This window comes from Musa acuminata, chromosome BXJ3-5 (genome assembly GCF_036884655.1).
Source record: "Musa acuminata AAA Group cultivar baxijiao chromosome BXJ3-5, Cavendish_Baxijiao_AAA, whole genome shotgun sequence".
In the NCBI taxonomy this organism is placed as follows: Eukaryota; Viridiplantae; Streptophyta; class Magnoliopsida; order Zingiberales; family Musaceae; genus Musa; species Musa acuminata.
Window position 1 is genome coordinate 295,502 of NC_088353.1, and position 25,058 is coordinate 320,559.

Below are 25,058 nucleotides of genomic sequence, written 5' to 3' on the forward strand. Positions count from 1 at the left end.
TATACATAATTATACATATATTTAAATAGTAACAGAAATAAGTAAGGCTTATCTATCGCTAATTACTCGTAAATTAATATTTTAGTGTGTCGTCTCCCCAAATACGACTTTTGGCTATCGGTTAAACCGATTTAATGTGTGATTGGGGGAAGATCGTATTCGATCATCCAATTTTAATACTCGATTGATCTAATAATTGTGTCCGATTAAAGTAGCAGAAAATTTTGGACACACCATATGTTGCTGCTCGACATCATCCGACCAAGTTGCGCGGGGACGCAGAGAGCGCGCGAGGAAGGAGAGAGTGAGTCACCGTGAAAGGGTGACATTGTAAATTCGCAGTGTCTCGAGGGTCCCACACAGGACAGGTCATCTCGTCGAGGTGGTGCCCAGCCAAAAATAGGCTGGCTGGACAAGCTTCTTCGCTCCTCGACTCCGCTTTACTCAGCAGGGGCCTTCGAGTCCCCCCAACTCCCAAACCTCGCCTCGTCGGACTCCGCTGTCTCCGCACGAACTCTCCCTCCCAATCGCCGCCGCAAAAGTACCCAATCCAGGGGTTCTCATCCGTCCGGGAGCCACTCGGTGTTGTGTTCGAGGAGTGACCTCGATTTCGATTGCTTATGGAGAATTCGGCGGCTCCGTCGGATCCTTCTCCCGAGGCGTCGCCGCAAGGAGGCCGCGACCGAGAGGTGATTCCTGTGGCAAAACGACCTTTTTTTTTTTTTTTTTTTTAATGGATTGCTAGAGAGGTTTGTGTTTCTGATGGGGAGCCGTGGCATTGATGCATCTACGCGCGTCGTCTGCAGATCTCAATCGATTCAGTTTGTTATAGATTATGACTCAAGAATGGTGCTTTGTTTGATTGCGGAAGAAAGGAGAACAAGGAGTCTTTTGGTTGGTGTCGTTTGGGTTCATAAACTGAGTTAGATGCAGAAAATGATCATATTTGTAGTGTTTTCTTTTTGTCCTTGGTATCTTCTTGAATTTGGGTTGAGGGATGGTAAAGAGTTAAACTTGCCGCAAACTGAGAAGGTGACCACGAGAAAGTTGGAAGTTTTTCTGCTTTCTGTGTGATCAGATTGCTGAATTATGTATCTATGTTGATCGGTCGTGAGTTGATTGAGTCTTGAGCAGCAGATGGAAACACGTTGAATCCTTCCATGGGGTGTCTCAATTTAGAGATGCGCTCCGTGGCTGAAGGAATAGGTTGGGAAGGGTTTGAACGATAGTTATAATGAGTTAGTGGTTAACGAGACGAATGATTGTGAAATTCGATTTTTCTTTTTTCTTTTTTTTCTAATGTTCTAGTTTTCTGTGGTTAAAAGGTTTATGCTGTTCATTTGTTGTACCAGGGTCTTGTTATTCCCGGATATTTTCATGATGAAGTGGTGAAATATTTGTAGTTTGGATCTCTTGGGTTCTATTAATACCATTGCCTGACATTTTGAGTGTTAGTCATATGGAACACAAATGATTCCATGCAGAGGTTCAACTTACAGATATGCTCTTAGAGAACGATTACAATAATTTAACTGTTAACGATAAAAGTGATCAAGGAATTCAATGGCTTTTTATGGTTTGTCTGTCTATATTTACGTTTTAACATGTCTAAGTTGTCGTTTGTTGTACCAGGGTTTTGTTATTCCCTGATTTCTTAATCATGAATTGGTGAATACATGGTGTATTTTGGATCTCTTTGGGTCTAGTAATAACATTGTCTAACATTTTGAGTGTTAGTCATATAAAACAAATTATTTCAACATCCTAAGTGGTTTTGCAGTCATCTGACCAGGATGGAAACATCAAAGGAGAGATTTCAACGGCTCATCATTCTCGGCGGCCAAACCTTACCACTTTGCAGATACCTGCAAGAACCTTGGAAATTCCGTTGCCTTCTGCAAGATCAAATGTTTTGTCCAGTCCTGGTTCAGTAAGGGCAGGCTTGCCACCCAGGCCTAGTTCAACAAGGGCAAAATCATCCATCAGAAGTCTTTTCCCACAAAGGAGTCTTAAGACCAAAAACTCTACTCCAGAGGGTGATAGAACAGTTCTCCTGATTCCTCGAACACCTTCTTCAGAAGGACCACAAGAACAGGCATCAACATCAAGGCAGTTCTTTATTACCAAGGTCTTACCCTCTACCAAGGCCTTGTCCTCTGGTTCAACCAATAGAACACACTCTTTACCTGTGACACCAGTTGCCAATTGTGGTCCATCAGCTGTGCAGGAAAGACATGCGATTGACCTCTCCAATCTGCAAGTACGTCTTTGTTCACTCTTATATATGAACACTTTTTCCTTACTCAGTTCTTACATAAAACCAAGGACTCCGGGACTGTTTACTATGAGTTTGGATCCGACAGAAAAGCAATGTGCAGACACAAATCAGACGTTCATTTTCCGTTCCTGGGAATGCCAAGAATGGAAGTTTACGGAGAATGGATTCAATAGGTCTTGTCCGAGTTATTTCAGCAACCCCTCGTCCTGTCGCTGTAGACAATGCCATTGAAAATGATGATATAGAGGCAGTTAACGGTACTTCTTTAAGCTCTGCATTCTACAACTTGAGTTGCTTAATCAAATCCATGCTCAAACACTTCCTGCTTATCGGTTTTTCATTTTGATTTCTTCTTGAAGAAGCATCCTCTCTGGATGTGACTATCAAATTCAGTGTTTTTGGGACAATAACTGAAATCTGATTCAGATTATCACATCCATTGCTCTACTGTTTGGCATCAGAATATGATTGCTATTTAGTACATGATGAAACTAGTACTATTTTTGGCATTGCAGTAACTGAAGATGAAGGTCAAGATATTCCGGAAGAAGAGGCAGTCTGCCGGATATGTTTAGTCGAACTTGCAGAAGGGGGAGAAACTCTTAAAATGGAATGTAGCTGCAAAGGAGAACTTGCACTTGCACACCAAGAATGTGCTATAAAATGGTTTAGCATTAAGGGAAATAAGACATGTGATGTGTGCAAGCAGGAAGTGCGAAACCTCCCTGTGACATTGCTCAGACTACAGAATCGTCAGACTGTTAATAGGCGCCAGCCAAATGCAACTCAGCGACAAGAAGCTGCTCCCTACCGGTAATATTCTGATAATCCTTCATAATTCATTGCTTCCACAATGCTATTCAATTATAAGCAGATTTGTATGAACATTTTAATGCACATTCTTGATTGATTGTTTTTTTTTTGTCAGTTCCATTCTTGAAAGAATGCAACCTAGCTAATCGTTTGACATCATCTGCCATGCTCTCCTGTGGCTCTGGTTGTTGATTTGCCAGACTTCAAAATTTACTTTAGTGATTATGTTCTGTTCTCTTGGCAGGACAATATCATGGATCCGTTAACTAATTTATTCATTCTGCTCAACAATTTACTTCCTGAATCCAAAATTTTTCATCTGTTTCTCCAACTATTTTGTTACTAAGTCTCCCAACATAGTTTGAATCTCTCTTTTATCAAAACCACATGTGGATATTCAAACATGAACACCTCCATATGCAGTATAGGATTCAGTTGATTAGTTAATGATCATACTTTGTGGACTTTTTTTAAGCATAAGGATGTTGTCATATTATTCTTGTTGAAGTTACACCGAGTTTTCATGATGGTGCAGGCTTTGTTGAATCTCCATGGAGGAAATGCTATAAGCATGTAAACAAGTCATGATCTTGGCTCATTTTATAGGATGAAAGCAAGCTTATTTTAACTGACTTCTAAATGTGATCTCTTGGATTTAGCTTGTCAATGGAAATTAGGAAATTGTAGATGGATTGTTGTAGTGATTTTTAATGTACTGAAGCTTGAGATGGCAGATTTCCCATGCTATCATAACGGTATCAAATAAGAGTCTGACTTTCTAAATCCAATTTGTGATGATTGAATGAAGATGATGGACATAAAGTTGTCAAACTCAAAGACTATCTCTCACGAATAGTTGAGAAGATGGTCACATGATACCAATATTTGACATGAAGTTAGAAGGAACACTAGCTAATAGACCAATTTCTCTGTCAAATTTTCTATTCGAATGATAATGGCAAACCAAGTACATGAGACAAACCACTTTAGATCTGCATCTTGTACATTGAAAGAAATTCATTTCTATAGTACACGAAATCCATTCAACATAGCATATGTGGTTTTTAAGTTGGTGGCATCACATTCTGACAGGGTATGGCAGGATGTCCCTGTTCTTGTCATGGTCAGCATGCTTGCCTATTTCTGCTTCTTGGAGCAACTTCTAGTAAGACTCTTCAACTAGAAATCATAAGATTTATATCAATTTAGTTCCTTAAAGCACTAGTTCAATTTAGTTTCATGAACTTGCATTTACTTCATGATCCAACCAACATTTTTTATCAAACAGGTTACTGAAATGGGCTCACGTGCTCTTGCTATATCTTTGCCTTTTTCTTGTGTTCTCGGTCTCCTTTCTTCCATGATTGCTTCAACAATGGGTAATGTATATGATCCATGTTCATATGAGTTTTGTCATTTCTCTTTCTTCTTATGTTTCTTCTGATATTTATATTTCTTCTATTAGCTTCCATATCTATGACTTTGTTAAATCATCATTAATTGATCACATGGTAGTTTTCATGAATCTAGTTTCCTGTCAAAAAATGTAATCAACTGTTTTAGTTACAGTGAGCAAGAGCTACATTTGGGCTTATGCATCTTTCCAGTTTGCAATTGTAATCCTCTTTGCTCATATCTTTTATAACGTGGTAAGATTATTTTCTCAGTTGAATTTGGCTATTAAAATATTTCGTTTCATCTTTTGGAAACTGAAGGTGAAAATTGGTCTTTAACCTTCTTAATTTTACAGCTAAGAGTAAGCCCCGTTCTCTCAGTGTTACTTTCCTCATTCACTGGGTTTGGAATTGCAATCAGTACAAATGCATCACTTGTTGAGTATTTAAGATGGAGGGCTAGGCGGAATTTACGTTTGGCACAGCAACAAAGTGACAATAGGCAGCAGCAAGAATCCAGAAACCTACCTGAAGTTGAAAATGGAGGTAATGTTAGGCAGCATGAATCAGAGAACCAGATCCAGAATCCTGACCCTTCTCAACAAGGATGAAATCATTTATCATTACTTTTGAGGTACCTATCTACTGATTTGGACAACATTAGCCCCAGTTTTGTGTCTTGTATATATATATTTATATATGTAAGTATATATATATATATATATGTATATGTATATGTATATATATATATGTATATGTATATATGTATATATATATATATATATATATATATATATATATATATATATATATATTATTTACCATGATCTTAACTACATACATAAATAGATCATTCACCATAACATAATCAACCTTTATGCAGGGAAAAATGGCCATGGCAGCTGAAGCTTGGTTGGTCTTCATCTCCGTATTGCCGGTTACTTCCGAAGCATGACATGTGAATTGCCAACAAACTTCCTAGATGCTTAAAATGCTCCTCTTGGCATGCTTTGGCTAAATTTGTGATAAATGTTACAGGAAAAACTGTGCAACGAGGACTATAAGTCTTCCACCTTTACTACTCGGCTAAGGATGAGTACATTAAAATGTGCAAGGAGCTATGTCTCCAAGTACTAATTCTGTGTCCTCCGTACATCGATGAGTAGATTAAAATGAGCAAGGAGGAGCCATGTCTCCAAGTACTAATTCTGTGTATTCCATACTTCCTCCAGTTCAGATGAGAATATTGTTCTACCAAAATGGTTACAGATGCATGCAATAAATGGATGTTTATGTACTAGATGTCAATTTGTACTCCTATGAAGAGATGAAAACATGAGATGGCTGTGTGGAATGTAATTTGTTACCCATTACACATCTCTTTTAAAGTGGTTTCTGTTGACAAATGCTTAGATGAATATTAATGTGCTGCATCCCATTTCTTTTGCAGGGAATAATTCTTCAAACGTGAGATATCTCCCCACCGTTCCATGTTCTGATTGGATATAATTTTCCCCATTGTTGGATGGTACATAGGCAAGATAATGTGTTGCCACTGTGTTGTAATAGACTGTCTATGAGATGCATCATGCACCCTTGATTTTTACTGCAAACAAAGCAAAGATTGATACTATGAGCAAAATTTTTTGTCTGTAATCTTCTAGCAGGATTGGTTTGTCATTATCTCATGAATAGCTTTTCCAGTTTTATCATGTATGATCAATGAGTCAACATATAGCTCTTCAGAAATATTGTTTGTTGGTGATATGAACATTTGCCACAAAGCAAACCAACAAAAGCACATTACAAACTGTTGGAGTCTGTTCATAAAGATGAGCTCTGAGATGATTAGTGGTATAAAGAGGCACAATTAGGATTGAAGAATCTGGTTATATTAGTCATTTTCTTGTGAAAGGCTCTCCATGGTAAATTCTATCTCCTTGATCACCATGCAGAAGGATCATCAAAGGTTTACATCAATCTTCATAATTCTTTGAAGAAATAATAAGGTTTAAGTGGTGGAACAAATTGAAGTTATTTTTTAGATGCACACACATGATGGTGTGACAGGCAGGCAGATGACTCCTGTCCCATACAACATAAGCCAGCTTCACTCTCATATATCTAACTGCCTTTGGCCAATGGGAGGGAATAAGAAGCTTGCAACTCACAGGAATTGGCCAGAGAGGAAGTGCCATGTGTCAGCACAACATCACTGTCCTGCTTCATGTGTGTGTGTGTGTGTGTGAGAGAGAGAGAGAGAGAGAGAGAGAGATGAGAAAGGGAGGAAAAGAATATTAAAAAAATATTAAATGACATGCTCACATATGATGAGATATATCACTTATATGATAATACATTAACTAACCATTGAAATATCTCAACAGAGACAAAGAGGAGAAGAATATTAAGGGAAGATTGTTTTAAAACAGAAAAGGTTTACCATATCATCCTAATAAGTTATTTTATAATTATATTTGCTTCATACAAATTATCTTAGATTTTGTACAAGATAAAAGCATATTAATAATTTAAAATAGTTTAAGATTTATCATTACAATTTTCAAATAAAAGAGAATTATAACATTTTTATATCCTAATATTTTGCAAAAAAAAAATCAGGACCTCATGCCACTATAAAACATGATAAAAAAAAACTAAAATTTCAAATTGGATAACCTCAATAATGAAACATATCCTTTCTTTGCAATCAGAAAGATCAAAATTGTGGTTAAGAAACAGGTTCTAGTAGGAAGACCACAAACTTCCATTGACAAAATGATTCGGCTTTGGTCAGAGTTCAACACTTCCACCCTGAAATTGTTGCTAAGAGATGGCTTCAGATGATATTGATGTTCACCAAAACCAAAAAAATTACAAGAAACCAAGCATGAAGAAGGCAGTGCAAGATCTTGTCAGGTTTCAATCTTGCACCAAAGCCTTGAAAGACTGAAAGTTCAAACAAGGTAGAAAGTCTGAAAGAAAAACTTGGAATATCATTCTTCTACCAAATCCAGACATGTCTATCGGGAGTGAGCATACTGAAGTACAATTCTTTTGCACAACATGCATGTCCTGTCAACTAGAACCAAGTCTACAAGATGCTGGCAGAATCTTTACATGTCTGTTCACATATGTTTCTTGTATTTTGTAAGCTTTAGTTGCTCTTTCTCAAACGTTTGTACGGTGTCTCTCTCTTTGCTAATGGCATCCTCTTGGGCACTGCAAATCTGGCCCTTGATAATGTTAGACCGGAACTTTCTCCCGCCGGTGCTCCACCCACTCCTCCCCTTCGTGAGCTTCTCGAGTTCTTCCCTCATACTTGAGCACTCCTTTTCTAGTTCAGACACCCTCATCCTCATGCTGTCCATGCTCACCTTCAAGACCTGGTTCTCCCTGATGGCCGATGCCCACCCAGTGTCCTCGCCGGAGATCGGAAGCCCACTCCTCAGAGGTCTCGATCCATCGAGGTTGTCAGACACGAGGAAGCATCCAGCAATAGATGTCTTAAGCTGAAGCTGCTCAAAGAAGAGCACCTGGACCACCACTCTAAGCGGAAGCCTCTCGTTCTGAGCTGCATGGGTGCAAGCTTCTAGGGACAACTTCTGACAGTTCATCAATCGGCATAGCTCTTCCCTCTGGGACTCTGCGAGCCACGAGTGTGCCTGTTCACCAATGCATAAAATAAATCAGAACAAATTAATAGTATGTATGAGTGACAGAGGGAAGTGCTAAAGTAAAATATTACGTTCACCTTCAGGTATATGTCAATGGCACGATAGAGACCATCATCCAATGGCCGAACATCATCTGGTATACCAGCAGCCAATGCTTGAAACTTTGATGGCTTTAGATTGGCATCCGATGCAACCTCTGCCAGATAACCATCAACCAACTTTGCAACTGCGATTACAGGTATCAATGAAGGTGATCCCAAAAACTGATCATCATCGGCTACATCAGGGGAGGCCCCGCCAATCATCTGATTCCTAGCTACGAAATGTTCAACAATTCTATGGATGCAGTCCACATTATAGAGTGTTTCGGTGGAGTCCGAAAAGTTTGGAATCAACAAATCCTCCAAGGAGGCCTGGTCCAGTTGCATTCCTATCCTTCTCTCCAAGTTAAACATGCAAGAGGGGCTGGCTCGCAGGATCATAGCGGTGCGAAGAAGTCCAAACAAAATTTTAGTTGACATCAGACCCTTCTGTGAAGGCAATAGCTTATCAATCTCTTCAAGAAGATGCCTCTGTTCTTCTTCAGATGGAAGAGCCATTAAAGCTCTGGGTTCCAGACGAATGTTAGCTTCTGAGATGCTCTGGCGCCTGTCAAGCCCTGGCAAATGCCTCCTGGCATAAAAGGTAAGAGACCCTGATATAATCTCTTGCCCGATGCCTCGGGTTTCCATGGCAGATATCAACCTCCTGTACATGGGCAAACTCAAACAAGAAACATCCTCATACCACCAATCGGAGCTACTATATCTAGGTCTTGCTCCTGTGCTTATACCATTCCACAGAATACTCCCACCAGGACTTTGCATAGGACCATGCTCAACGATGGGCCAGCCAACTAAGCTTGGATCCTTGCATGCCTTTATAGCCAAAGAATCAATGCACCTCTTGACAATTTGAAGATCTTCTGCATATGGAAGGACATAATCACAAGTCTGCAGTGCCTTAATTGAGTCTTTCCAGCTACGAAGAACAACTTGATTAAGAAAGACCTCAGTTTGGGTGATCAAGTTTCCCTCAGCAATTTCTTCTGTCATTTCAATATGCTCTGCGGCACACCGCAGATAAACAACATTTGAGGCAGTCAGTTCCATTTTCATACCATAACAGAACTTGGCAGCAAGTTCGAAAGCCTTTGGACCACCAGGAATATCAGGTAATTGTATGACACAACCATCTTCTCCCTCTTCAGATTTTTGACGAATCAACTTTTCCAAAAGACCACACTTCGACAACAGAGGGAACTGCAACGGCAAAATGCGAATAGAACAGTTGTTTCAATATTGAATATTATAAGGTAATTAGAAAACCCTTAACAAGTGTTCAAAGGAAGAGAAGTTGTTGCAGCAGGATCAAGAGAAAGGTGACAGATAACTAGGTGATCCTAATGAAATTATGAACAGAGGTTTGACAACAATTATAGATTTGTGATTGTATGTCTGACTAGTTATGACAGAATACCTCGTGGTAACAGACAAATTGCAAAACCAGAACATGCGTAACTTGCATTTATCAAATGCTAAATTGTGCATCCACATTGTTTTCCCTTCTTATCCTTACATATCAATAATTTTTCGAAAATTATAAAAAATAGTGCAACAAAAAAGAATTATGTTTCATTTTTGAAGGGGCATGTGATATATAAATTATATGTAATCTGTGATTAACAACCTAATTAAAATGTTTTAACATGAAATCACAATATTGTGAAGAATGCCAATTAGAGAACATTATGCATGGCAACGAACTTAATCATTTGATAGAATTATCACCTTGTGAAGATGAAAGGTCATCTCACCAACTTCAACAGTCACATCACTTGGTAGGCCAGTTGTGCAGAACCTAAAAGGGAAAACAGTAATAAAACCGCAGCAGATTAGATAATTAGTTAAAATATCTGTTAATGTTTTATCGAACTTCGTTAACAAAATAATGACTTCAGTAAGCAGTAAATTCTTTACACAGAAACAGAAAATTAGTTTTAGATTTAAACCATGGTTGCATTTGTGGAATATGGCAATACAGATAACCGTCATTGAATCTTCATCAGCAAGCACATATGAGTGCTTAAACTGAAGATGAGATGGTGGACCTAGTACAGATCGAAGGACAATTATTTGAGTTCGTAAACCTTCTCACAAGCATTTTTTCCATCTAATTATCAACTTTTGATCATAGGGAAGAAATGCCTGCCTGACCAAGCCCAACGGATACAGAGATTTCATCATCTAAGTATCTCAACAATTGCTATGCCTAACAAAAGCACATAAAGGAAAATGAAGTCCATGGTGATAAAATTCTTACAATTATATAGATCAAATAATTTAATGTCAATATCATGGGACACTAGAAAGCTTGATAGCATTAGAAAATATTATGTCAAGATACAAGGAATCAATATAAAATAATGCTTGCCTTCAAATGGAATCTATACAGCCTAAGGGAACAGGTTGTAGCTCTTGAATGTACTAAAGAAACAGTCCCACTTCAACAATTAAGGTCACATGTCAGTCTGACTTCAAATGATTTTAATGCCATGTTCACAGACCTATCAGGCAGCTTTGCGCATATCATGAACTAGCCATTTTGGGGAAAAAGGCTCAATAATAATGTGGCGTGCAGTGAAACCTACACGCCAACTAATGCTCATGGTATAATTGGGTGTCCATACTGCTGAAGCTAGATGGACAAACATACATGATGAGGTGTTTTTACCATTCAACAAAAAATTTAATTGTCAACTGCATCTTGTTTAGAGACTATCATTCTAGGCTGACTACATGGAGAGAGGGGTTTTGATGCTCATGCTATTCTATGATGAGTACATGAGCCACTATATACAAGTGCCGATAAGCACAGAGCACGGCAATAGTCACAACAGTGTGGCTGACCAAATGGACTGTTCTATTTTAGTTTTAGTCACACACCAAAATACACAATCATCCACATGCACGGCATGGTAATTTTCAAGACAGGGTGGACAACCAACTGCACTGTTCTAGGCTTCTAGCCTAGTTTTACTGTGTACATGGCCATTCCTGTTGTAGTCCCACTGAATGGGCATTCCAATGGGTGTCTTCATTTATCTACATCATCCTTTTTTCCTAATCAGTCATTTTGCTAGTTGCCACTTACGTGATCTGAGAAACATGAAAATTAGATACCTGAAATATATACTCACAGATACTTATTGATACAGGTATGTGGAGACTGCGTCTATGTACTCAAAAGTAACACTTTGCTCCATCAAAAACAAGATTTTAAAGGCTACAGAGGACACATGAAATTTAACATAGCGATGCATGTAGAAAAGATTAGAATATTTTTCTAATGGAATGAGTCAAGATGTAAGAAAATCATGCGTGAAATGCCAGGTCTCTTCCATAAATGAAGAATCCATCAGCAATCCCTCTCAAAAGATTATCCTATGAAAGAAAGTCAAGTTTGAACGTGAAAACTCTTTAACTCTTTATGTAAAGTATATGGCTTTTAAAAAAAAAGCTATAGCAAAATTGTTGCACGATGAGAAAGGGCAAAATGCACTCAGAGAGAAGTTGATTGCATCTTCCTTGAGAACAAAAGCTGACAGACTCAAAAATTAAGAAAAGCTTGTGAATATTATTATGTCTACCAAGTGTGCCCAGCAACTATCATTATAGTGTTCCGTCTCTCTATTCACCATAAGCATGCCTTGTTGAAACCACCACTCTGGAACAATATTTATTTTGGCATGAGGACGACAAGACATTATTCCACTCGATAATCATCTTCCAAGTATTGGCTCAGGAATGGATATTTGACCACAATTACATGACCATAAAAGCCCTTGATGCATCCCAATGAAAAGATCATTATTTCTAATAAATAAAGTAATTTATAATTAAACATCAAACTTCATTAAGAATAAACATTATCCTAAATAACAATCAACAATATCCAATATAACAACCACGTCCAAACCTATTGTCAGTTGAAATCCTGAAATTACATAAAGCACCTGGAGCATTAATTGTTTTGACCACAAATTGCTAATATTATATACACTAAGTTGCAGCAACAAGCATCATCTGAAATGATATATCGAATAGAAGTGCAAATATGTACAGATTCAAAGAATATCAAATATTACCATCATCCACAGCGAAGTTCATCATATGTCAAATGCCATGCATAAACATAAAAAGCAAAGGAAAAAAACAATATACACATTAAACTGACAGAAAAGCACAAGAACCAATACATACATTAAGTTCCAGAGCTACTAAGATCGAATTCAATACAAACTTCCTCACAATTAACAGAGGACAACCACCAGTTGAGACACAATATTCTAAAGCAAAAATTCAGCAAATATTCACGAAAAATCAAAAGTGAAAGATCAAACCACAATAATCACAAGAACAACATACCAGGCCTGCCCTTGCCGTTGAAACCCATCAGTCTTCGAACCAAGCTTCACACAGGCCATCTTAAACAACCCCAAGGAAACTGAACTCCAGAGTTCCTCCTTGGAGGCCTGGAGAGTGCTTAAACAGTCCTAATACGCTATGGCCTCAACCCCGGTGACCTATAAATTCTAATGAATTCTCTGATCCAAGGGCATCCCAATCCAACAAAACAAAAATCTCCTTGTACTGTAGATCAACTTCCTCAACAGAGAGCATATATTCCCAGCAGATTACCGGGGGGAAGTTGGAAGCACAAACATAAGGAAGAAGAGCACCCGGCAATCTCGAAAGTCACCGAAACCTAAGCCAACTCCAAAGCCGCACCAACAGCGCTAAACATCAAAAGCCAACTGGAAAATCAAGAAAATGATCTCCAGAAACCACACAAAGTTGCACATTCAGAAGGTACCCAAACGGAGATGGGAAAAAGGAAATGCCGAGGAATCCTACTCGATACACCACAAAGTAAACTCTCCCGATCAAAACTCTAACTTCACCCTAAATCCTCGGGAACAATAATCAGCGTATCCCGAAACAATCGAAAAGTCAGAGACAACCCATCAAAACGCCAGGGAGGTTCCCCAAAGCAAACATCGATCAAGATTCCATCTTTATACCAGAACAAATCGAATTATAATCCAAACACCTCAAACCCATCAAAATAATCAAGAAAAAGACATATATATACATATTTTTTAGAATCAGCTACGAACCCCGGAAGAACACTAGGCCTGAGACCCAAGAAACCCAGCAACGTCGACGAATCAAAATCCTAACTTTAGGTGATCAACCCCAAGGAAAGAAGATGGGCCAATTAAATCTCTTTCCTATCCCAGGTAGCGAAGACGAGACGGAGGAACGGAAGGCCGGCCACGCCAAAGGCCAGAAAAGAACAGGTTCTATTCTGTCCTTTTCCTCTCCGAGACTTCAACCGCTGGCCCTGCAAACGGATTACTTTAGACAGGAGTGCCGGCGTCCGATGGGTGCGAGAGGGAGGGAGACAATTGCTCAGGAAAAGTGAGGCCCCTCTGTCGCAAGAAAAAGACAAAAAGGAAGACGCACCTCTTGCAGCATGCTCCAAAGAAAATAAATATTATTATTATTATTATTATTAATACTAATATTAAATGAAAAGGGGAAATATACTACTACTACTACTACTACTACTACTACTACTACTACTACTTCTTGGAGGCAACCTTAAACGGGATTTACTGAAAATAATAATAAAAAAAAGGAACAGTGGAATCCGAAAGGTCTGCATAAAAAAATAATTGATTTCATATTTCATCTACTAAAAAAAACGAAAAATAATAATAATAAAATCAAAGACTAGTGTATGTGATGCCAAATGATCGAGTCAAAGCTTTGACTTTTCCGATGCGGGACGGTAGAGTTGGGGAGAGCTCTCGTTTCAGCCACCGTGATTCCCGCACCAATCTTAACGGTTCCCTGCGGCTTCGTGCGCGCATCTTGAGGCACCCGCCACGAATCCGAAGAGGGAATGCACCGACGCCCTTTCCTAAATGAGGAGAGTTATTAGATCAAACAATGTCCGACGACGTTCTTCTGCACATTAATGCATCCGCGCATGCATATCCAAACTCCATACACTCCCTCCCTCCCTGCAACTATTCTCACACAGCACTAATATTTGATGATTAATATGTATAAAAATAAATAGGTTTTTATTTGAAAACTAATGCCATCTGCATGAGGAAATCACAAGTTTGATCGCAGTTGAAAAGTCTGAGAATTTTCATTGATTTTTTCCTTACTTTTCGATGAAAGAATTATAGGACCTCCTATGTTTGCTGCTTCAAATTTTAATATGTGATATATATTTAGGTACTAGACATACATAATTCATACTTTCTCAACATACATGTACGTACATAAATCTCTCTCGTTAATACGTGTCTCGCACTCCTTCGTGCCGTCGTCGTCTTCTTCTGCTCGCGTCGGCCATCCCATGTTCGAAAGGAGATGATGGCAGAGGGACCCATGGTTCCATGACCTCGCGTGAGCTGTTCCGTGGACGGTCAAGCCCCGTGGGCCCGCGTGTCGGAGGAGGTGGACCCCTGAAGGAAAGGTAAAGTGTCATCGAGCAAGTTGCAGTGACACGCAAGTGTCCCCCAAAAGCTTCCGCTGCCTCTCCCACGGCGCTGCGTCTTCCCTCTTTTTCTTCTCCTCTCTCTCTATCTCTCTGTTTCGTTCTTTGGTTTCTGGTTGGTTGGGTGCATGCATGATTGCATGTCTTCTCTTTTCTTGGTTCCTTGATCTCTGCGACAAAAACACAACAGCTATAAAGGAAGAGTAAGCAATCCAATGGGGAACTTTTGTTTCCTGTATCTTTGCCCTTTTATCTTTTTCCATTAGGGGTGCGATGTGTAGATTTGAAATTTACCCATGTAAAAAATGAATTTTTACATGCCTTATCCATGACATTTCGGATTTTCTTTTTTGTCGGCACAAAGTTTTATTCAGTAAACATGTCGTCAAACCATGAAAAGGAAGGAAACAATTTAATATCTCCCCAACTTTTCCATCTTCTCGGAGGAGTGAGCGATTTCTAGATCCGAATTTTCCTGAGATTAAAAAAAAAATCAATTTTTTTGTTTTGTTTTGTTTCAGTTTTATTTGAGTTCACTTCTTTCTAAACCAATGAAAAAGGAAAGAAAGAAGAACAGATGTTGGGTTTTAGACTCGCTTTTTTGATGTCACAAGTAACCCATAAAGATGCTGTCGGTTTGATCGGTTTCATGTTAGCTTTTAGATATTCTTATCAGCAAGCATCATAATAGAATCACTCGATGCTACATGGCAAGCATTTAGTATCAGTATTAACGGAACACATTCCTGTGAGCATCTGCAAACTCATAACATCGGTCGTCACATCGTCATTGTCGTCTATCCTTCTTTTTTTTTTTGTCTGTGTGTGTGATCAGTCTGTCAAAGAGGGTTTTTTTTTTTTCTTTTCATTTTTTTTGTTTAATCTACTACATCTTTCTAATTCAAGTTCTGACTTCAAATCATCAAACAATTGTTCATCAAGTTTAAATAGGATACTGAACAAAAAAAATAGATCGACGATGCAACGAGTTAATTCTCCTATGAAGAAACATTATCAGAATCCTCCCATCAATTTTCCGTCTACGATGGTGGGCATTCATGAGAAAGAGACTCCACATCGATCTCAAGGTTCAAACAACTAGAAAGATTAGTCAAGCATCGATTGCATGGCTGCACAACCAAGAACATGATCATCATGACCAAGGCACAGGTGAGGAATATCCAATGGCATGCCTATTGATCATAGGTGTCTTAATTCCCCTGACCTGCTTCTTAGTTCTTGAAGACTGGTTGACAGTAAAAGTCTTGGGGTGGTGCCTCACCATTTATAGACACTGGATGGATAGAGAATATTTTCCTCTCACATGCCCTCTGTGGCTGTTTGGCATATGGCCATTTTACTATTGATCCCAAAGATCCCACAAAGGTCAAGTCAACATTTCTTACTCCATCTGATGCTGTTTAGTCTCACATGAGCAGAAAGTCTTTGCCTTTTTCTTTTTTGCTTCTTAGTATTTATCATCTTGCAGACCATTAGCCACTTTAAAACTGATTCACTTTATTCATTTTTGTTACTCTAATGTTGGACAAGATTTCATCAGATCTCTTCATAATCATGCTTGTAGGAGGAGGATAATCCTGAGTAATACAATACTAGCATTAGAAACGACATAAAGAAAATGTTTCTGAGTTTTATCTTCTTAAAATTTTCTCATCTACTTTGTTAATGGTAATTTTCTTCATGAAGTCCTAAGAATACTTTCTGCTACTGTTCTCGCGGTTCTAATTCTCAGTCTAGATCTACATATATCCATTCCAGTCCACACAACCTATCCCAACAAGTCTGCCAGCCCAAGATGCATGCATGTCTCGTCATGTGTGATTGACAAATTGATCTTATTACAGAGATGAAATCATATGACTCAATATACAATTCAAGATTCTTCACCTTGGTTGATATTTTGATATCCATGGCCTTCTTATTGGTTGCAGCACTGTTTCATACTGTTCTTGTTCCAACCCTTTCTCTCTATCATCGTCTGATATGTGATAATTAAATTGCTCTGACAGTGTCCAAGACAAGTTCACCTCATCACGAAACATTTTCAAGTTCTTCCAGTTGATTGGTAGTTCGATGCCTATTCTTCTGCACTCTTCTTGTTCATGACTTCTTTCGCCCTCAGCTGTACATCACCTCCATTTCTTTATTCTTCCAGCTGCTAATACTTTGATTCTATGTGATAATATACTTGTTTTCCTCGGCTGCTCTGCTTTTAATGTGGATAGAATACACCAGAGAACCTCGCCCTCTCTCTCTCTCTCTCTCTCTCACCTACACAGATAAGAGAAGCGAGACCAAGACTTGCAGGTGACAGGAAAACAACGGTTCTGCGCCTCAATTCTTCTCCTCCTTTCTTCTCTCTTCCACCTCCGCCTATGTAGCAGAGATGACCATTTTTATTTATCTGTACAAAATTCCACTTTGGTGAAGCTTCTCTGCTCTGTTCTCTTCCCTCTATTGCTTCTTTTCTATTGAAAAGATGCCATCTTGGAATTCATAAAAAACCCACCTTTTTGGCTCTCTCAGTCTCTCTCTCTACTGGTTTTGGCCTCTGCTTAGCTTTCAAGCTAAAGCTTTCTTCCCTCTACGAAAGTCTTGTCTTTTCCTTTTCTCTCAAAGAAATAGCAGCTAGGTTTGTTTTTTGTGGCTTAGTTGGGAAGAAGCGGTCGTTCTCCACCTAATTTGCCTACAAAGTTTCTATTTTTCTGCGATTTGAATCTTTTTTCGATGATTTAGATCGAGAATTCGGGATCAAGATTAGACTTTTTTTTTTTTTTTCCTTCTTCCCTTGTTTGAGCGGCGGAATGGGGTGCACCTACTCGAGGGTGGATGTGGACGAGGTGGTGTGGCAGTGCAAGGAGCGCCGGCGGCTCATGAAGCAGCTGCTGAGCTGCAGGGCCGAGCTCGCCGCCGCCCACATGGCGTACCTGCAGTCGTTGCGGAACACGGGCGCCACCCTTAGACAGTTCACTGAAGTGGAGACGATGATCCCGGGCGGTACTCCGCCTATTGGACTCGCATTGCCACCCTCCCCGCCCCCGCCGCCGACTCTTCCGCCTTCGCCTCCGCCCCCTCCCGAATTTAGTCCCCGTGCCGCGAAGGAGGTAACGAGGGAGAAGTTGTCCGATGAGGATTCAAGCGATATGGATGATGACGAGAGCTGCCCGATGCCTCCACCTCCCCTCCCCAGCTCGGTCTGGGACTGTTGGGATCCTTCTGGCCCTCCAGCTTCGTCGGGTTCCTCATCTCCGGTACCCGATGGAGGAGATGTTACACATGCTGCGGCGGAAGAAGAGGATTGGGCGGAGACTAAAACGGAGTTTGCGGAGGGGGAAGAGGAGGAAGAGGTGGTCGTGGAGGACGAAGATGACAAAGCGGTCCAAAGAAAGGAGGCTTTTGCTGTGGCATTGAATCGGGCGAGGGAGAAATGCCCGGCAAAGGAATTGGCTGATGATAGCTTGTCGGCAGCGAGTTGGTTCACCAAAGATACAGACATAGGGATGGTGGTGTGGAGGAGCAAGAAGACACTTGAGGGGATTATAAAGGAGCTAGATGATTATTTCCTGAAAGCTGCAGCTGGAGGGAAGGATCTTGCAGTCCTTCTCGAGTCCAATCGGACCTATTGTCATCCTTGGGACCTTCAAGCAAGGGAAGGTAATCTTTGACATGATGGGTGTTGTTTGATCTTATGAAGTCAACATTCATGAATGAATATGTTTAAGAGAAACCAAAAAGTTGTTTCTTTACTCTGAACCTGCAACTGGTCTGTTTCGGTTTCTGAAACACTGTAAATATTTTCGCCGATTTTAGAGTTGGAAGTAGTGAGTTCTTTTAGGATGCATTTTGGTATTATTAAGTTATCTTTGCCACTTATGTTGATCGTTGATCTCTACAAATGTCCAATGTTGGATGTCGAAAAAATTGATATTGTCTGTTTACCAAAGGGTTTTAGTCATTGAGAACCTGAATTATGAATTTTCAAGAACAATTTTAGGGTAAATTAGAATAATATTTAGTGTTTTATGTCTTGGTAAGTTATAGATGTGTGATCAACCAGAACATTTATGTGAATTTCTGCTGGTTTGTAACACACTACTTCATAATACTTGTGCACACCCAATCACTGGCCTCATATCAAGAAAATGAATTGCAAGGCGTTTTTTGACAACCACCAAAATAATTGCTAGATATGGGGAGATCATATATGTGAACAGTTCCTGCTGTAGTTTTGGAAGCATAATGCTTCTCTCCTATATTCTTATTTCATGTTGTCCCATTTGCTTGTGATAATCAAACAAAAGTTGCATTATCTCAACATCAGAGAGTGCTGCAAGCAGTTCTCCAAAAAGTGCAGTAACAATTATTCTAGATCTACTTGTATTCTAATCCCATTTTTCACATTGCCTTCTTTAGCAATATACAATGCTGAACCAGTCTGGCTTCACTTTTCCTGCTGATATATGTTGACATTTACATAGATGTTTTTGTTTAGTCTCTAGGTTGCTTCATTGACCACGGCCAGTAAGTTTTATAAATTCATCACCTGGACAACTATCTAAAAGTTCTCTTGGCAGTCTAATTGTATTGGTCTACAGAAGCGAGCTATAAGCATGGAGAAAGGAGAAAGTTCTGAATACTATTTCTGAAATTGATCAAGACAATCGCTCTATTCATAGCTATCTTGTTTCAGAACTAGTTAGTGTGATGGCATAATTTAGCTCTTTTTTCAGGGAGAAGTTCCACGTCCGCCAAAGTCGTAAACGTGTTGTCTTGGAACTGGTCTTTCAAATCAACTCATTCTAACAGAGATGCTCAAGATGAAAATAGTGCTAGTAGGCCCAGTAACCATTGCACAACCCTCGAGAAGCTTTTTGCAGAGGAGCAGAAGCTCTACAAGCTAGTGAAGGTAAGCATGCCATGCAGATTAGCTAAAATCAGATTTCTAAATGAATAGTATTTTACAGTTCTTATACTCTGTAGGTAAACTAAATGCAAGAATATTATCTGTCTTTTAGGTTGAAATTCATCTTTTCTTGTCTGTATTACTTTCCACAACTTGAATTATTAGTCCATAAGCATTCATGTAGCCAAGGCGCATATCCCGTTGATTATTTGTCCTATTTAATAATCATAAACACAAATTTATCTCTGTTTATCATGAGTGAAAGAACCAGGAATGTTCTCTTCTTTTCTGTAAAGTTGGTTTGTGGAAAAAAACATAATTCGAGTGCATCAGATAGAGATGTTTTAAGGATGAAATTACTTGTATGCTAAACACAAAATTAATGGTCACAACATGGTCACCTCTGTTTGATGTGTGGAATATTGAAGATGAAAAGACAGATGGTGCAGAATCTGCAGTTCTTTGTGGGACATATTTTGTTTTCACACAAAACTACATTTTGGTGTTGCCTTTTAAAATTTTGAACTCGAAAGATGTATGGCAACATGCAAAGGAAAAACAAGTACGTAAATATCACATCTAATTTTCTTATCAGTCTACCTATGGCTCATGCTATAAAAAATACTTTTCACATTTTGAATGCCCATAATCACCTGCAAATTGGCATTCTGCAGGATAGCCAACGTTTCTTTATCAAGACTTGAAAATTTTGATTTCGTTGTCATGGTCCAACATAAAGGTAAAACATATTTGAAATTTTAAGAGAATTTCATGAATTCATTTATCAGATACTGTATATTCATGATAATTGTCTTAAACCCATTTATCAAATATAAATTTTATGTTAAATCCTATAACAGGTCCATAATAATTGTCTTAAACCAAAGATTCCCTTTTGTGGCTCACCAGATTCTGTTGGACCACGACACAATTACCACCTCGGTTTATTTTTTTGTATTATTTTATTTAGTGATACCAAGCCGTACATCACCTACAAGTTAGTGTACGGTTTGGTGTCTTGGTGCTGTAGTGGTTTGGTAGATTATAGAAATTAGCATCAGACTGATATTTAATATCTTTTGAGCTCTCTCTCCAACAAGCAATCATCCCTTAGCCAGTTTAGGCATGCATTTGAAACATATGACTAAGTTTTTTTCATAACAGTTTCAGAAACAGAAATAGAAGACACTATGATTAGGTAAATCTGTTTATAATGCAATTCTTGAAACCCTTGAGTTTTAGAAATCCCACAAAATAAATTTTGTAAAGTAGATATACAAGATGAAGTCCCCAAGAATGGGATGCAGTGAAACTTGTTGTCGAGCCTTTCTCCTTGACCTCCAAAACTATTTGATATTTCATTTTAATTAAGTTCTGTATACCTATAATATGTGCTGTCTTTTTGATTGACTTATTATCTTCTCCTCAGTGCATTGGCATTATCTTTTTTGAAGTTGCTGTCCCTATGTCATCATGAACCTCAAATGCCAATGGTCCTGTTCTATAAATCAAGGACATCGTCGCTGAAGCCTCAACCAGGAGCCTTAAATAATCAAACTATAATTGAAATTATATTGTTATGTTCAACATATTTAGATATCCTAGTATATTGAAATGGGCTTCAAACATGTTTATCACTTAAGATAGCATAGATCTTAATCGAGACTGAGAAAAGCACCGTGTATATGTGTCTCCTTATCAAAGGATAGTTGTTCTTTTGGCAAAGTTGCTTTTCTCCTTATTATTGAACCAGTACCTGGTGTTCCTACCTTTTCATCTAGTGGCTTTTTCTATGTCAGGATGAGGAAAGTGCTAACTCCCAGCACAAGAAGATAATCCTACTACTGCATAAACTAGAAGCTGGAGATTATGACTGGACAAAAACTGAGAAAGCTCGTTCGGACATTGAGGATTTGCAGTGCCAAATGGTTTCTCTGAAGGAGGCAATAAGTGGAACATGTTTGTCCATATTAAAACTTAGGGATGAAGAGTTATTTCCACAGTTAATTGAATTCTCTGTAGGGTAAGTTGCGACTGTGCCTTTTTTTTATCGTTTAGTATGAATTTTGGATGTTTAAGCTTATCGTAAATGAAAACCATTATGAAACAGAATAAGTAATAGCTTTCAATAGCACTTTTGGGCTAAAAAGTACTCATGATTGTCTTACTCATCTCTATGTGAATAAGTACTATCTAGTTTGCTTGATATCCGGTCAGGTGATCTTTGGTTGATTTTGTCTTTTTGAAAGGCTTGAGAAGATGTGGAGAACAATGTATGAATGTCATCAAGTGCAAAACCATGTTTCTCAACAAGCAAATCTTCTTGACAGTCATTTGGGCAATGATCCAACCACTGATTCTCATCGTCATGCCATATCTCAGCTAGAAGCAGAGGTGACTTCTTGGTATAGTTCGTTCTGCGACCTCTTCCGCTGTCAGCGTGAGTATGTTCGCATTCTCAACCAGTGGGTTAGACTGACTGACAGACTTCCGGAAAATAATGCCTTTATGGGTTCAACATCTAGTATCCGTGGTTTTTGTGAAGAATTACAGGGAGTTCTTGATGGGCTACCAGACAAGGTACTATTACTTGCCCTATTCGCTTCAATCTCTATAAAATTGTGGGACATGCTATGCTGCGCTACACATCCACTTGTCCACCCAAGTTCTTTGATCTGCATATTTATGTTTGCATAAATGAGTTCTAATTTTTGAAACATAATGACAACATGATTTTCAATTATTAATAAATAAATGAATTGTTTCCTAATAAACTGCTTGGATGCATATCTGATCTAATTCTTTAATTTACCTGTTCACAAGTGCAGAGTTGCGGGAGTCTAATCTAATGAGGCAAAAGCTTGCATATTGCATGCAGTATATCCATGAATATACACTTATATATGCACTATCACTGGATGTGTGCAAACAAAAGAAAAAAAAAAGGCTGCATTGTTGGGTACAACTGCACTAGCAACAAGCATTTACTAACTATCTAACTTCTTATTGAGTAGAACTTGAATTATGGCAGATATTTATCAAATTGAAAATAATCAAATAGAGCTAATAAGATTCTGGTAAAGATTGATGAGGTTTTAGACTAGGAATTTGCTAGTTACATTTTCTATGGCCTGGTTAGGACATTATGGCTTGTAGTATTCTTTTGTTGGACTTCATAAATAAATGAAAACTTAGTGGAAAGAAGAAGAGGTTGTATTGGGATGTGACATTTTTCAGTTTAAAACTTGTCTTCGATCTGTTAAACCAACTTAGTGGAGAGGAATGAAATTGGAATCTGAAATTTCATAGTTTAAAATGTCTTCAATCTGTTAAATACATCCATCTGCTAGGACAATGTACTTGCCATTTTTTCTTACTTTCTGTAGCTTAACAGGTAGCAGCTGAGGCAATCAAGAACTTTCTATTGGTTATCCGCTCTATCGTTCTGCAACATACCGAAGAGCACAGCCTGCAGAAGAAATCCGATCGACTTCAGAGAAGGTTGGAGAAAGAGTTAAACTCGCTTCGGAGTATAGAGAACTTGGTCGAAGTACCTCATGTGAATCACCCACCATCGTCAACAAAGCATGCAAAACTGGAAGCTTTCAAGAAGAGGGTGGAGGAAGAAAGGATCAAGTATCTAAATTCTGTTCACACGAGCCGAGCCATGATCGTGAACAATCTGCAGACAAGCCTCCCGAATGTATTCCAGGCTCTCATGGGGTTTTCGAGCGTATGCGTGCAGGCGTTCGAGAGCATTACTGGTTCGGTGGAAGATGTAACAAGTTTTTCCGATGGTGTTTCACCTGTACACCAATGAACTGATGATCACTACAATAAATACTGTAAACAGAAGTCTTGGTTTTGTGATCATTCCAGATAGTTTTACCAATAAATTCTTGGACAAATATCAGGTGGTCTTTGGCAAGGCATTATGGGAGTGATGAATGATGCAAATCTGGTCATATTATTTAGCTTTTCTAAGTTTGTTGTCTACAACTTGCAATCTCTCTCTCTCTCTCTCTCTCTCTCTCTCTCTCTCTCTCTCTCTCTCTGTTACATAAAACAACAGAAGCATCGAACTCTAAAAGCTGAGATAGCCGACATCATGCTGATCGTTCAGGGTGCAGTGTCTCATGTCAGTGGTTGCTTTCTGAAGCAAGCTTAAGTTACATTTATTTTATGCTCTCTGAATTAGATGTCTTTATAAGCTTTCATATCATCAACACAAGAGATGACTCCTTTAGTTGCACAGTGAAAGAAAAGTATCAGTGTCACTCTCCCCACCTGCCATGGCTTTATTATTTGCAGATAGTGAAGGTTAGGCATCAAAGCAAGACTGCCATCTCTCTCTCTCTCTCTCGGTCTCTCACCCTCACCTAAACAACCGGAGCTACGATGGACCCGACAAGCCAACATGATATGATGTTTGCATAGCCTATAAATCCAATGGAGTAAATAAAGAATATTAGAGAAAGTCTTGTACTGTTTCCCAATGTGGGTGATCTTTATGTAAACGAAGAGCACATCATTTATGTCCTATAGAGTTAGATTAACATGAGCAGATGAGTCGATAATGCACTTCGAAGTTGACATGATTCATAGTCTCCGTCAATCCAAACTCATCGACATGTGGGGATCTTAAGCCAGGCCAATCAACGAACGTTATTACGAAACCCCAACGAATTAAAATCTTCCATAGACTGCTCTCCCTCTCCTCAGCTTTCTATACAATATTCTTTGTGATCATATAAATCATTAGAGAAGATCCAGAGATGAGAAAACAGTTCCAAGGAGCAGTAGTGTGCTTTAACAAGGTAAGAAGGAGCAGTAGTGCACAAGAAAGGACTCGGGTAGCTTAAACAGCAGTTCCACAAACGCACAGACTGTTGGGTTGGGTGAAGAACAGCTTTAGCAAGTAATTATTACTGTCACCTGAGTTGAAACCGGAAAGGAACCCTTTTGTTTTTGCCAACAAAAAGTGGTCAAAAAGAAAGAAACAAGAGCAGATGTGAGGGCAATGGGACCAACACACACAGATCGGAAAGGGACGGGAGAATGACCATGTATGGTGACGGAGGAAAGAAGATGCCAAGAGGAAAGAAAGATGTCCACATCTTTTAGCAAGTGGGAAGTTAATGGAGGCCACATGCTCCCTCCCTCCCACTTTTTGAAGTCCAGTGGCAATGCGTCACCTCAGCCAACCAAAACACTCGAGATCAGCCAAGCAGCGAGGCAACCAGATCAACACCAAAAGATGGCATGATCTTCAAGGAAAAGGACAATGACAGAGATGTCAGTCAGTGTGTAAACAAAATATAGATAATATTGGTAGATCAATTTGGTAACAAGGA

General features: G+C 39.0%; 3 protein-coding genes across 8 annotated transcripts; 2 read left to right on the forward strand and 1 right to left on the reverse strand.

The window, feature by feature from the left end:
• Nucleotides 1–422: 422 nt before the first annotated feature.
• Nucleotides 423–5,909, forward strand: LOC135581666 (uncharacterized). 5 transcript variants are annotated; one of them, XR_001977879.2, is made up of 10 exons: nucleotides 424–689; nucleotides 1,781–2,260; nucleotides 2,364–2,535; nucleotides 2,794–3,091; nucleotides 4,184–4,256; nucleotides 4,380–4,470; nucleotides 4,655–4,740; nucleotides 4,842–5,119; nucleotides 5,369–5,443; nucleotides 5,524–5,909. XR_001977879.2 is itself a non-coding variant. In XM_065150532.1 (9 exons), exons 1-8 carry the CDS (start codon nucleotides 621–623, stop codon nucleotides 5,094–5,096), a joined length of 1,512 nt encoding a protein of 503 aa, XP_065006604.1. In that variant the 5' UTR covers nucleotides 423–620; the 3' UTR covers nucleotides 5,097–5,119; nucleotides 5,369–5,785. The 5 variants fall into 5 exon arrangements, 4 of the variants coding, with proteins under 4 accessions (XP_065006604.1, XP_009399238.2, XP_009399240.2 ...); XM_065150532.1 differs by having other exon boundaries at nucleotides 423–689; nucleotides 1,793–2,260; nucleotides 5,369–5,785; XM_009400963.3 differs by having other exon boundaries at nucleotides 5,369–5,785.
• A 1,552-nt stretch (nucleotides 5,910–7,461) lies between these two features.
• On the reverse strand, nucleotides 7,462–13,736 carry LOC103983693 (BTB/POZ domain-containing protein At1g30440). Of its 2 annotated transcripts, XM_009400959.3 has the most exons (4): nucleotides 12,629–13,736; nucleotides 9,992–10,061; nucleotides 8,240–9,463; nucleotides 7,462–8,150 (listed from the first exon to the last, which is right to left on the reverse strand). In XM_009400959.3, the coding sequence occupies exons 1-4, from the start codon at nucleotides 12,685–12,687 to the stop codon at nucleotides 7,614–7,616; spliced, it is 1,890 nt and encodes a 629-aa protein (XP_009399234.2). In that variant the 5' UTR covers nucleotides 12,688–13,736; the 3' UTR covers nucleotides 7,462–7,613. The 2 variants fall into 2 exon arrangements, with proteins under 2 accessions (XP_009399234.2, XP_065008341.1); XM_065152269.1 differs by lacking the exon at nucleotides 12,629–13,736 and having other exon boundaries at nucleotides 9,992–10,288.
• Nucleotides 13,737–17,047: 3,311 nt separating this feature from the next.
• LOC103983692 (protein ALTERED PHOSPHATE STARVATION RESPONSE 1) lies at nucleotides 17,048–23,636 on the forward strand. The gene is made up of 5 exons (XM_009400958.3): nucleotides 17,048–18,455; nucleotides 19,532–19,707; nucleotides 21,504–21,727; nucleotides 21,954–22,284; nucleotides 23,099–23,636. Exons 1-5 carry the CDS (start codon nucleotides 17,606–17,608, stop codon nucleotides 23,522–23,524), a joined length of 2,007 nt encoding a protein of 668 aa, XP_009399233.2. The 5' UTR covers nucleotides 17,048–17,605; the 3' UTR covers nucleotides 23,525–23,636.
• The last annotated feature ends 1,422 nt before the right edge of the window (nucleotides 23,637–25,058 follow it).